This window comes from Amblyomma americanum, chromosome 2 (assembly GCF_052857255.1).
Source record: "Amblyomma americanum isolate KBUSLIRL-KWMA chromosome 2, ASM5285725v1, whole genome shotgun sequence".
NCBI classification, from domain to species: Eukaryota; Metazoa; Arthropoda; class Arachnida; order Ixodida; family Ixodidae; genus Amblyomma; species Amblyomma americanum.
Window position 1 is genome coordinate 24,184,186 of NC_135498.1, and position 12,518 is coordinate 24,196,703.

The 12,518-nt window shown below is 44.1% G+C and overlaps 2 protein-coding genes across 2 annotated transcripts in view; one reads left to right on the forward strand and one right to left on the reverse strand.

Annotated features, from left to right (window-relative positions):
* The window catches only part of LOC144120786 (ATP-binding cassette sub-family C member 9-like), a 36,052-nt gene extending 33,673 nt beyond the window's left edge, over window positions 1–2,379 (reverse strand). The window contains 2 exon segments of the mRNA XM_077653488.1: window positions 876–1,073; window positions 1,428–2,379. Coding sequence (XP_077509614.1) covers window positions 876–1,073; window positions 1,428–1,973 — 744 coding nt within the window. The 5' untranslated portion in view covers window positions 1,974–2,379.
* Window positions 2,380–2,478: 99 nt separating this feature from the next.
* Window positions 2,479–12,518, forward strand: part of spt4 (Transcription elongation factor subunit spt4) — a 44,883-nt gene continuing 34,843 nt past the window's right edge. Inside the window, exons 1-3 of the mRNA XM_077653487.1 lie at window positions 2,479–2,635; window positions 2,992–3,098; window positions 7,912–7,967. Of these exons, the coding sequence (XP_077509613.1) occupies window positions 2,561–2,635; window positions 2,992–3,098; window positions 7,912–7,967 (238 nt within the window). The 5' untranslated portion in view covers window positions 2,479–2,560. The remainder of the gene's footprint in view (window positions 2,636–2,991; window positions 3,099–7,911; window positions 7,968–12,518) is intronic.

Genomic DNA, 12,518 nt, shown 5'->3' on the forward strand with positions numbered 1-12,518 from the left:
AAGAAATGTTTCTCGTAAATAAATCGTGGGTACATAAAACAGCAACATCAAAGCCTGCTGCACGATCCATGCCAAAGTCACACACATGAGGCTAACATTAATTCAAGCTACTGAAAGGCACAATTTTATTTTCAATTAGCAGAGGCCTGAGTTATCTCAAATGCAATTCAGTACTGTGTCAGACAAAATTACTATAGCCGAATGAGTAGCTATAAGCATAAAGATAACACTTTTGGTGCTTCCACCTCACACTCAAGCATTTTTTAGCTTTTCGTCACACAAGTGCAGTTGTACCAAGGTGCATACATATAATACTGCTGAATCTCTCCCAAGATACTTATTCAGCCAATAATTCTTGTTGAAAAGGACAAAGATATAAAGAAGCAATTACTTGTAAAAAAAAACTTTTAAATTCACCTGATGAATGAATATTTATACAGAACACACTCCACTTATCCAGTGCTGTATTATATTTGTCTGGCAGCCACTGGATCCAGGATATATATTTTTTTTTTTGCACAGGCATTTCGGGAGAAGTATTGTAAGAATTCTATACGCATATGAAGATGCAGATACTAGACCAAAGTTTTGTCGCACATGCTTCAGTCACCTGGAAACATCATATACCTTTCTCTTGAGTTATTGTCATCTAAGAGTACTAAGATGTTTGGAAAAAAAGGCAAGTTATCAAAAAATAAAATTCAAATGCATAGCGCTACCTTGCTTCGACACCTTTGAATACCACCAGGCCAATATTTTAAAAGCTGTCAAAATAAGAGTATTGTCAAACTAAAATTAGCAGGGTGCGCTTCAGTGAGCATAAACAATAGCATCAAACAAGGAACAGCCTATGACAAAAGGGAATGCGTCTTTACTTCTGGCAAGGAGCCAAGGTCGGCCAGCTCTAATGGACGGCGGTAGCCGAGCCGTAGCAGAGGCACAAGCCAGTGGAATGTGCACTTCGAGAGCAGCGACGCAGAACTGTACTTATACGTGACTTGGCTGTTGTCGGACAAGTCTCTGGGCTCCTCCTTGAACTCTGACTTGCAGTAGTACGTCTGTAAAAAACAGAACTGTCAAGCACCACCATTAGCATAATACTGCTTGGCTTTAGAGAAAGATGCATCACAAGAATATGCAGAGAAGTTCACTCATACAATTAAGATCCGCAATACCAGGGTTGTGGAGTGTTCTGGAACTGAAGACGAAGTGCCTCAAGAAAACACCCAGGGAAATGTCAGGGTCACTGAATTAAGTGATCACCTTATGCAAATACTAAGTACAATTTTTTTTTTCCACATTTTGACGTTAAGTGGCAAGCATAGTGAGACATACAACAAACATGCACTCTACATGAACATGCCCTCTGACTCCTTCGTGTTACTGTAACAGTGCAGGCCTGCACAAAGACGAGCTTATGCACTTACCTTATGCGTGAAAGTTAACAGCTCGACGACAAACATCGTAAGGTAGAAGATGAGACCAAGCCAAGTGCCTTGTAAAGTGGCATGCTCGATAGAGAGTCCTTTTCCGTACAGGATCACTAGCTTGGACATCTTGAGGGCGACAACACAGGGCCAGAAGAACAACAGAACGGACAGTCTCCTAAGCTTGCCGTATTTTTCAACCTTGTGGAAATAGTAAATGGCCAAAACGACGGCCACCAGTGACGTCACAGCGGACAGCACAAAGTGAACATTTTGTTTCAGCCGCTCGCGCCTCAGCAGGATTAAAACGCCATCGGCCAACTCGAACAGGTGCACGGCGATGATGACAAACGTGAGGATCCATCGCGAGTTGTGCTCCTCGAACAAAGTTCTTCGCACTCGGCGGTTTTGATCTGAGCAGAGAAGGAACGTGGCCACACACACTGTCACCACTAAGGCAGAGTTCAGAATGCACGTTCCCAGGTTAGCAACGCACTCTCTGTCGACGGTGTCGTCAAGTGTGATGCAAAAATCCGACACCGACATCGCTCACTTTCGTCGGTGCACACACAAGACAGCACAGCGCACCCACGCACTGGTGGATCAACTGGAGCAAATGCCGTTCTGGACGGTCGAACGTGCACCGATGCATAAACAGAGTCGCATAGTTCTTTTTCTTGGCGTCCCGGCCAGCGTTTTTCCGACAGACAAGTTTTCTCTGGAGCTAAACTTAGCAGTGAAGCACGCGGACAGGCACAGCTGGGATTCTGCTCAACTCACGCGCCGCTCCGCAACTTTGTTTCCCTTGCGTCGGTGACGTAAAACACTTGGCATTTCCCCTCGCACCTCAGCAGCTATCAATCGAGAGTCAGTTTCGTGGAGACGCGCAATGAACATTACGGTCCTCCGCGGCGTCACGCCCACGTAAACGCATTAACTCATTCCGCTCATTCTCGGCTGCTCCGAGCAACTTGAAGTTGGCCGTAGTGGCCGTGATGCGCGAGAGAAACTTTTTAGTTCTTGTGCCGGTGGTCAGATGGCGACACCTGTTCACTCTCGTCGTGGCTGTCTTCCGACTTCGTCGTTGAATTTTCCGGGTTTCCGGCTTCTGGCTGCTAGCGTCGAAAGTAAAGATGGCGGCCTCCTTGGAAAGCATCCCGAAAGATCTGAGAAATCTCAGAGCATGTCTCTTATGTTCTATGATCAAGGTAACTTTGCTTTTCCCTCGTTTATTGAGTATAACTCCTGCGTAGAGACAAGTCTACATGCGGTGTGTTGACGATCTCGCCATGCTAGATTCAAAATTGCCTCGCATATTCTGAGTGACGAACGAAGCATCTAGCAAAAATGATGGTGTTATTTCGCCGTTGCAGTGATCATTTAAAGTTTATTGCCTTGTCTTGCAGCTTCCGTTAAGGTTAAGTAAAATTGCACTAGATAAGCTTGCCATACGCGTGTGTAGGAATTTTTAAGTCAGAGACGCTGACGCTTCAATGGCGGCCTTTGTTCATGCATACCAAACACGCACAGTAAAATCTTTTCTATATTTCTTTATCTTCTTTAGACATTCGAGCAGTTTGAGTTCGATGGATGCGACAACTGTGATGAATACCTTCACATGAAGAACAACAGGGATATGGTGTATGACTGCACGAGCTCCAACTTTGACGGGTAAGTAGGCGCGCTTTTCTTTCGCACGTGTTCTTGTGTTAATAATAATAATTGCTGTGGGACTTCACCGTTGCCGACCTTCACGCCGCTTGTGCCTAGCGATGCCATTATGCAGCGCATCATGTTTGCCTTCATGCACTGACGCGTCCTGCTTAAAATGCCGCGAGGAAGCATTGCATGCGGCGATTGATATATCGCACAGACGTGTGAAGTTGCTGTCGTAGAACCATGCGATATTATGTGCTGCTCACCGAAATACAGTGCGAGATGATAGGAAAAACTATGTCGATTTGTACTACGTCTCGTAAGTTGTGCCGTTTGTTGCCGGACAAAAAAAAAAAAGAGAGAACTTAGCCTAATTGTTTACTCGACGTATTGCAACTTTAAAAAGAAACTTGTGCGAAGATTTCAAGAGGTTCGCAATAGTAGAACATTTGCTAGGTTATTAAATGTCTTCTTGATATGTACACATAGATGTGTAGTGCATAGGTGCATCATGGAGCTAGACTACTCTTGAAGCTCCTGATGAAATATCTTTGACAGGATATGTGGCAGGAACATGCGACTCAAACATTGTTATATATCAAGCTAGGTGGTTATCTGCCATTGCTGTATTTATGTGCTCAGAGAACCAGATCTTTTAGTCAGAACACTAGTGTGTGCTTCTGCCTCTCTTACAAGACAATTCTTTATGCTCATGCAAAAATTGCAGTCTTTTTGTGGCTTATAGGATTCTCTGCATTCATGTAATGAGTGTTTTGATTTTTGATCACTTTGAGGGGGGCTCTTTATGACTGGATCTTGTTACCTAACTATGTAACTTTATATTTGAATGCCCCTCCTGCTTGGGCCACACTAAGGCCTGCAGTATTGTATAAATAAATAAATATGAAGTATGTGTACATATTTATGAAGCATGTGCTCACCCTAGCATCCGACATGTAGGACACTACTTTTCTGCACAGTAACTCTAAATGTTTACTGTGTAAAAGCTTGTGCTCGTAAGCATAGGTTTAAGAGGGTCTGAACTTTTCCTATGCGAGGGTTGTGTTGAGTGTGTTCAGTTGTGTGTGTTTAGAAAGATCGGTCAGTCTTCTCTGGACTCCATTTTTGACATTCGACCCCATCGGCTACATTGTAATTCTGCTAGAAAAACATAATTTTTTGTGCGTCATAGGAAAACCACCGCACTCGATTAGAAATATGATTTTAAAGTTGATGTCAGATGTTTGAAGCTGTAGCACACTTAACAGGTAGCAAATTTGCCCAGTACAATATAGGACGGCTCAAAAGACGGTGCCTGCCGGCCAGTGTTGAGAAAAATATTTCAACCAATAAAAGGGTTATTTTGAATTGGGAAGTGAAATAAACGTTTTATATCGAACAATATTAAATTCTTTTTCCAATTTTTGAAGTTTCAGCACATATGGGTTACCACTTCCTTTCCAGCATTTGTATATACATATTGGTCATATTGCATGCATCTCTTTCTCTGATGTCATACATGGGTGCTTACCCACATTTGCAAGATGAAAGCCAGTACCACTGGTTATCTGTTGCTCCTCTGCCATCCTTTTGTGCATTTTTTTTACCATACATTTAAAAATGATTGCTGGGGGCACTGGCAATGCTAGCATACCCAAAACATGAAAAAACGGCAACTTTCTCAGTGGTGTAGCTTTCTGATGCTTTTTTTTTTTTCTGCTGGTGATGAGCTGAAATCAACCGAGGGTTAGGAACTCAGCTTCATTGCTTGCTTGGATGCATGGTGACAGTGAACCATGTTAGCTGTAGGCAATATGTGTTGATATCATCATCCTGTACACTTCAAAGAATCCTGTAGATGAAGATGATGGAAGTGAGAATTCTCCTCTACGATACCTAGCCGGCAGTGTTCTACAGCTGAACAGCTATAGAAGTGATTAGTATTTTTTTTCTCTTATCCAACATTTTATTGCACCCTACATTGTTATTGCAGCATTATAGTCTGTTTTGAAATTGTCCGTGGCACTTTTAAGTGGCAGTTGATGGTGCGATGTACCATCCATATATCTGCCTCGTTCGCCGATGCCTCTTCTAAACTTGTCTACCATCAGGTGCCAGAATGCACATGAAGTGATGTCATTTTTGTTTTTAGTGGCCACCTCATTTTCCTGTCCCTTCACAAAGGCATCAATAAGAAATGACTGCAGCATAGTCTATTCATCTAGAGGTGCACTAAAGACTGCTTTTATTTTGTTTTTTGGGTTTCCGTGAATAAATGGTTTCAATCGTAGACAACATAGCTGCAAATTCAGCCCACGGAAATAAAAATATGCGTGGACTCTTTGCTTTCACAATACTCAACCTCATCAACTTGCGATTGGCAAGCGAAAACTCTGAAAACAGCCAAGGCCATTTTTATTAGTCTTTTTGGACATGACTTATGTAATAGTGTGATGAAAGCATTACATATATGTTGTTGAGAGAACATATCACCGAAAAAACAAGCCCGAAGCAATCTATGTTTTCTTTTCGTCTGCTGCCGTGGGGTGATGCTCGCCACCGCCTGTTCCGGCAGATGCACATACCCCTCTTCTTTCCTTGTGGTGCATCAGTGATCACGGTGCCCCTTTCTCAAAGGTTCTGTGTCTGCCCCACTTGTCAGTTTTGCAATCCAGCGGCATCCATGGATCTACACTTTTTGATGTGATCTGTGGGACACTATCACGTTTTGTTGCAAATGTTGTTTGGTTTGCGAGCAACCCGCACGTTTTCGGAGACCACTCCACGTATTACTACTTATTACTCCACTGATGGTGGAGCGGCACGCCACCATGCGATTGGCTGAAAGGCACTGCACGCATTTGTTGACTCCTCCTCTCTTACCTTCCCTGAGTTAAGAAAGACTGGCAGGAGTCAGGATGTTCAATCCAATTTAATAGGGAAATTGGCTGTAGAGGACAAAAATTCGAAGTTTCTAGAAATGCTCGGAGCGTGTAGATCGAGTTTCAACGGTAAAAAGGTGAGCCCACAATTCTCTTTGGCCACAGCAGCACAAAATGGTGTTACGGTGGGTGGAAAGAGAATCATACATAATATATGCAGGAGCAGGCAGCCATGAAATTACAGTGCAGCCATGGCAGTCTATCATACGCTACACAACATGAATTCATATAATTGTATTTCAACATCAGTAAAATTGCAAGGACGAAGCAGATAAATCATTAGGCATAAATGGCAGAAGTTTCATTCGCAACCTATTCCACTCTCCCTTAGTCCTAGAAACGCTAACGCCTTTTGTGCTTGAGTTCTGTGCATGTCCATTGGCGCCCCGCTATTCCCATATTTCTCCAGCGAATAGTGTCACCCAATAGGCATCTCCTGGTTTACGTCATCAACCCATGTGTTTCTGGTCTTGTGGGCAAAACATTCGACTTCTGGCAGCGTGGTCCAGCAGATGCGAGGCGCGCAGGAGGGGAAAGGCGATGGGGGAACGCTCAACACATGCAGAACTGGCTCTGAAGCTAAAGTGGACGATTTTGCCCACCATGCCATGCCTCCTTTGAAATGGCATTGTTTACATTATTGAGCGGTCTTCTTTAAACCTTCCTACTGTTTCAGAGGCACACAGGAGTCTTTTGCATTATGATTCCGTGTCCTTGTGCTCAACAGCCGAACACCTTAACCACTGAGTGATCGTGTGACTGCTGCATTTTTACCTGTCTGCTTTATTTGCTTCGCTTGGGTAGCATCAAAGGGGGAGAGAGAGCAAGGACAAATGTAGTGGGATAAGTGTGTTTAACGTTTTGTGGGACAGCATATATTTTTTGCGAAATTGATTAAGAATTCTTGATTGCACAAGCAGATGAGGTACGCAGAAACAGTTCTAAACAAATTTCACAACTTCATTACAAATAGTTGAGTCGAAAAAAGTGGGACGTATTTGTCCCACTGACTTACGTGGGTCTCTTCTAACTACATCAATTCGTTTGCCATTTGTTTGATTGCTAATGAACTTGTTCACACTACTACTCCCATCGTGGAACAGCAACAGCGTCTACGCCTTTGCTCGACTTCTACAGGGTTGTGTCCTTAGCTGATGAGCCGAGCTTCACCCAGGATGCCAGCTATGTTTGGCCATTCTGTTTACCCTCCATGCTCATTCGGAAGAGTCTCTTGCGGCTAGCCGTTCTGAATATTTGGCTAATGATGATTTGGCGCCCAAGAACAAACTTGTTAAGGGTAACTATTTTCAGTATGGTAAAAAAAAAGTGCTTTCCTCTTATTACTTTTTATCTCAAATCTTCGGAACAAGCGCATGTTGTGATCCAGAGTTGTACCTCTCTATGCAGAAAAAAGGAGTTGCTCGCTGGGCATTTTGATTTTTTGTTTTTTTGTTGTTGTTTTTTTGCCAGATCGAATATAGTCAAAAACTTGTCTCATTTAGTGGACGTGGCTGAAATCATTTTTAAAAAAATCACTGAAATAATAAGATATGTGGGAGCACAGTATAAGTGGGACTGCTATGTCTCACTGCCTGTTACGAGGGGCATAGATGGGACATATGTGTCCCATTGTCCTGCAATGGATCAAGCTACCACATCTTTGAAGGCACTTTCAATTTCAACGCCAGCACCTGCCTCACTCTGCGCAAGAAGACTGACTACAGCGTTTTCGTTTAATTGATTTAGCATAGCGCGGCAAAAGGCTTCATGAGACGTTTTCAGTCAACTACCGGATATCCGGGCCGCAACTCACTTCGCATTCCACCGTATCTGTTAATGGTGAGCAAGCTGGCCTAACGGACGTTTTCTTTCTCCCTGTCTTTCAGCATGATTGCCCTGATGAACCCCGAGGACAGCTGGGTGGCCAAGTGGCAGAGAATCAGTGAGTCCGTATGTTCATATCCGTCGTATGTTGTATGGGTGTCCCACCGCTGTTCTTGCGGAGCCTCAGCCATGAATAATAATAATAATAATAATAATTGGTTTTTGGGAAAAGAAAATGGTGCAGTATCTGTCTCATACATACCTGAATGGCGCCGTAAGGGAAGGGATAAAGGAGGGAGTGAAATAAGAAAGGGAGAGAGAGGTGCCGGGGCTAATTTCGACCACCTGGGGATCTTTAACGTGCACTGACATCGCACAGCACACGGAGATGCCTTAGTGTTTCGCCTCCATAAAAACGCAGCCGCCCGGGAATTCCGGATCAGTAGCCGAGCGCCCTAACCACTGAGCCACCTCGGCGGGTATTCTTATTCTGTACCACAGCGGTGGCCAAGTGACTGAGCGTCTGCCTCGCATGCGAAAGGTGCGGGGTTCATCCCCAGTGTCGCCGGGTGCCCACTGGTGATACAACGGGTACTTTCCCCTGGTCTGGTGCTTGGCTCACTTAGGGTAAAATGCTTGGGAAATGGGTCTTTGACTCCACCTTGAGTAGAAAAAAATACCTTGTGTCATGGCGCTCTTTGGCCATAGATGCCCTTGTGCCATAAAAATCTATAATTATCATCATCATTTTTATTCTGCAATACAATTAAAACCGCTTTGTCTAATCTGCGCACGGTATCAAAGTTTCACTTGTTCGGATCAAAGTCTAAGTACAGGCCCTTTGAATTGGTGCTTCTCAAATCCCAGCCCTATCTTCGGGATTTAATAAGAATGATTGGCATTTGTGTTTCACTTGCATTATCACACAACGGTTTGGAACATGTGTGCAGATAACGCAATTTAATTTATTCCCTCGGGGCAATAGTGCGAGTGCTATCAGTTTATGCGTGCTCCAGACGTCGCTCTAGCCTGAATGATGAGACATGAAAGAAGAGACTACATTGATGCACATATCCAGATTTCATGTAGTGTTTCCGGCATGAAAGGTGCTAAATGTATGTACAGAAAAAGTTGGAAAAATGAACTTGGAGGTAGCTTTCAGATGCGCAGCAGGCATGACTCATATTGGATATTAATTCCCTTTTTTATTTGATAAAGCAGCAGACAATGCTGACAGTTCGAGAGGTATCAAAAGGTTCTTCTTGGTGCTTCCCAAATCACCTGAGGATAGTAAGGGTGATATAAAAGCTGGGGAAGTCATTTTTCATTTCAAGGCATAGTGCAAACAAAGATGAACAGAACGCATTCTGTGTTGTTTACTCATGCTGTCCTGCATTTGCTCATGATAGCACTGTCTCCGAAAGGGCAGCTCAAGCGATTCTTTGATTGAACTCTGTTTATTTATATTGCTGAGGGCTTCCTCATCTGAGTACATCACTGTTCTTTAAATGCTTGAACAGTAATTTCAATTAAGCAAAAACTTTGAACTGAAACTCCATCACACGGCCTGGAGGGCTGCTTGGCGTGATGCCAATGAATGCTACACCTTTGGTAAGTGAGCCGCATTTGCAAGCTGCACCATAAGGGATCATTCCACGCCGAACTTCCCAGGTGTTGCGTTAGACCATCTCCAATTTGTTCAAAAAAATTCATGCAAACTTATCATAATGTGTGTAACGAAAACCTGGAATATTTTTGCCAGAAAAATTTATTTGCTGGGTGAGGGCAGTTTGAATATTTAGAAAAGGTGAGAAACCAGGCACTGCTCAATAATTAATTAGAAAGCACTTCAAAATTTTTTCATTGACATTTGCACAGATTTTGTCTTTAGATATAATTGGGAGCGTGCAGATTTACATGGCATAACTATTTGTAAAAAATCGAAAATGTATGAAAATGTATCTTTTTTGTCATTTTTTGTTTTAAATATCAACTTTGTCTTGCAAATTCGGAAATAGTCGTTTTGTTCCTCGAGATGTCTAGTACCTAAAACAAATGTTACAGGTGATGGAACTGTGTACACAGAAGTTAAAAAAAAATACTAAATTTGCAAAAAGTGCGTTTTGAGCCAAAAACACTCTTTAATTTCACCCTGGGGTGGTCTAAGTAAAAATACAAACAATAGTGGGTTATGTTGAACAGTTTATTGCCTTTCGTTTCTAAAATTTGCATTGAGGTAATTTTCGTTTTAAGCGAGAAAAGAATTTTTGAAGTTGAGCTCTCGGACCGCAAGTTGCGTCGTCTCTTAACGCCTCTTCACCGCTGAGCACGACACTGTCGGCACTGTAGCCACACGAAATCTATAGTTCTTGTTCTTAAGTGAGGTTTGCACTGCAGGAAAGCATGGGAACGTTGAGTAGCTGGACAGGTATTCGTATGAAAGATTTTCTTTACGTTGCTAGGGCGGTACATGTCCAGGCGAGATAGTTGTTCGGTGTGGTTCTTTCGTAGTCAGTCATTCTTGTCGGCGCCATGACAGACGTAATCACCAGCATAAGAGCTTGTGAGGCGCCGATCTGGAAATGACCAGAACGATCCGATCCGGTGTTGAAACAATCCGCGACGTAGCAGCACCACGTAGTACCTGACCCTTGTGGCCGTCAGAGGCTCATGCCCGGTTGTTTTCGATGTGATGTGTTTGTTGTATTTGATTTAATCAGTGCAATTTCTGCATTAATACTCCAGCAACAACTGTAGACAAGCCACTAAACTGGTGAAGCGCCTTCATGTGAGTGACGCACCTACGCGCGAGCGGGCCGCGTTCACCACCAGAGCGTCTCGCGTTACTCTCCGCAGCGGTGTGCACTTCGCACCTTCACGTGCATGTGCTCCGAGGCGCGCCCTCTCCGCGATCTTTTCGGATATAACTAAAGCACTTGTGATATGCCTGCCATGCCAGCTGGTCATCCCTCCTCGTGTTTCATGCGAGACACCACGTTGAATATCCTTGTTTTTTCTTCTCTTGGCCGCCCCGCACCAAAGCGGGTCTGTTCGAATTTCGAAAGCGAAAACGATCTCGTTTATTGCATACCATCCGCCGAATGTCGCGCAATATCTTCTTTAGCTCCAGCCCTAAAAATACACAACAGCGAATGAAGTTATGTGGCCATAAGTGTCGTGCCATGCCAGGTGCCGTGTTCTGCGGTGAAGAGGCATTAAAGCTTTATTGGCATCTGTGAATGGAAAGAACTCATGCCAGTGCAAATTTCTTTGGGTTTTCACTATTACCGCCTTTTCCTCTTGCAATGCTCTGCACCTTATCAAGATTTGAGTGTGCTGGCATGCCATTAAACATGGCCAGAGGATACAGCAAACCCAGTGGCACCTTCAGCCTGCTCTAACCTAACCTTGCACCATTGTGCCCCTTCCCAGGTGCCCTGAAATCACAATGGGCACTGGTGGAAGTGAAGCCGGCCTCTCTCTGGGGCCTCGCCGGTGACGGGCTCTGCACACAGAGACTCCCAGCTTGGTGCCACGCCTGGCCCAGCTGTGTGCTGTGTCTGTGCTTCAGCCAGCGCACCCTAAGCCCTGTGCAGTTGTGCACAAGGCTGCCTACTGGGCCAGGCGACAAACCCTGCAGCCCCACTTGTGTTCAAAATGCTGGGGCTAGCTGAATGCGAATCTTGCCTAACTTGTGATTATGATTTCTCCTAACATCCATGCGCATCGCGTTCTGGCAGCCTAGAAACATTTTTTTTATTATTCAGTTTTTTTTTTTATTTTCTGCCCACACCTCTTGGAAGGGTGTGATGATTATGGATTTTTATGGTGCGAGGGCATCTATGGCCAAAAAGCGCCATGACACAAGCTATTTTCTTTTTCTCAAGGTGGGGTCAAAGACCCATTTCCCAAGCATTTCACCCTATATAAGCCGAGCACCAGGCCAGGGGAGAGCTTGTGCCCATTGTATCACCAGTGGGTACCTGGCGGCACTGGGGATCGAACCCCGCATCTCCCGCATGCGAGGTGGATGCTCAACCACTTGGCCACACCTGCGGTGCCTTGAAGGGGACTCTAAGGAGAACTACATCTGCTTTTTGTTCTGAGTAAAAACCACTTTTTTGCCCTGCACCAAAGAACGCATTTGTCGGTGAGGAAATTGCATTTTAAAAATTTTCCCGGTCCTCGATTCAAACGTGTGCAATGTCTACATTTAAAAAAAACTCAGTGGTCGCGGCAGCCACACCCAGAAATGCTGGGTCGGTTGCATAGCAGTTTACTTGCACAATCGGGCAGTGATGGTATTTTATTTTTATGAAAGCTTTGTTTTCGGCTTAAGCGCCATCTTTGTCTTTAGAGTGCCGTCTTCTATTGATACAGGCAAATTGTCCTCACTGTCCCCTTATTAGGTTGTACTCAGATGGAATCATAATTAGTGAGATGCACATGCACTGCCATTCGCGCTGCATCTTTAGGTGATCATTCATAATCTTGTGAGCACCCACACACGCATCTAAGGTTGCACTGTAGCTGTTGTCACTCGTGTCTATCGTAGCTATGCGTATTTGTCACATGATGTTGTCATTAAAACATACAGCTTTGCTTTTCTTTACACTTTCGAATTTTGCACAGATGTCTCACTGAAATCTAGCACTTTGAAAATCTTCCC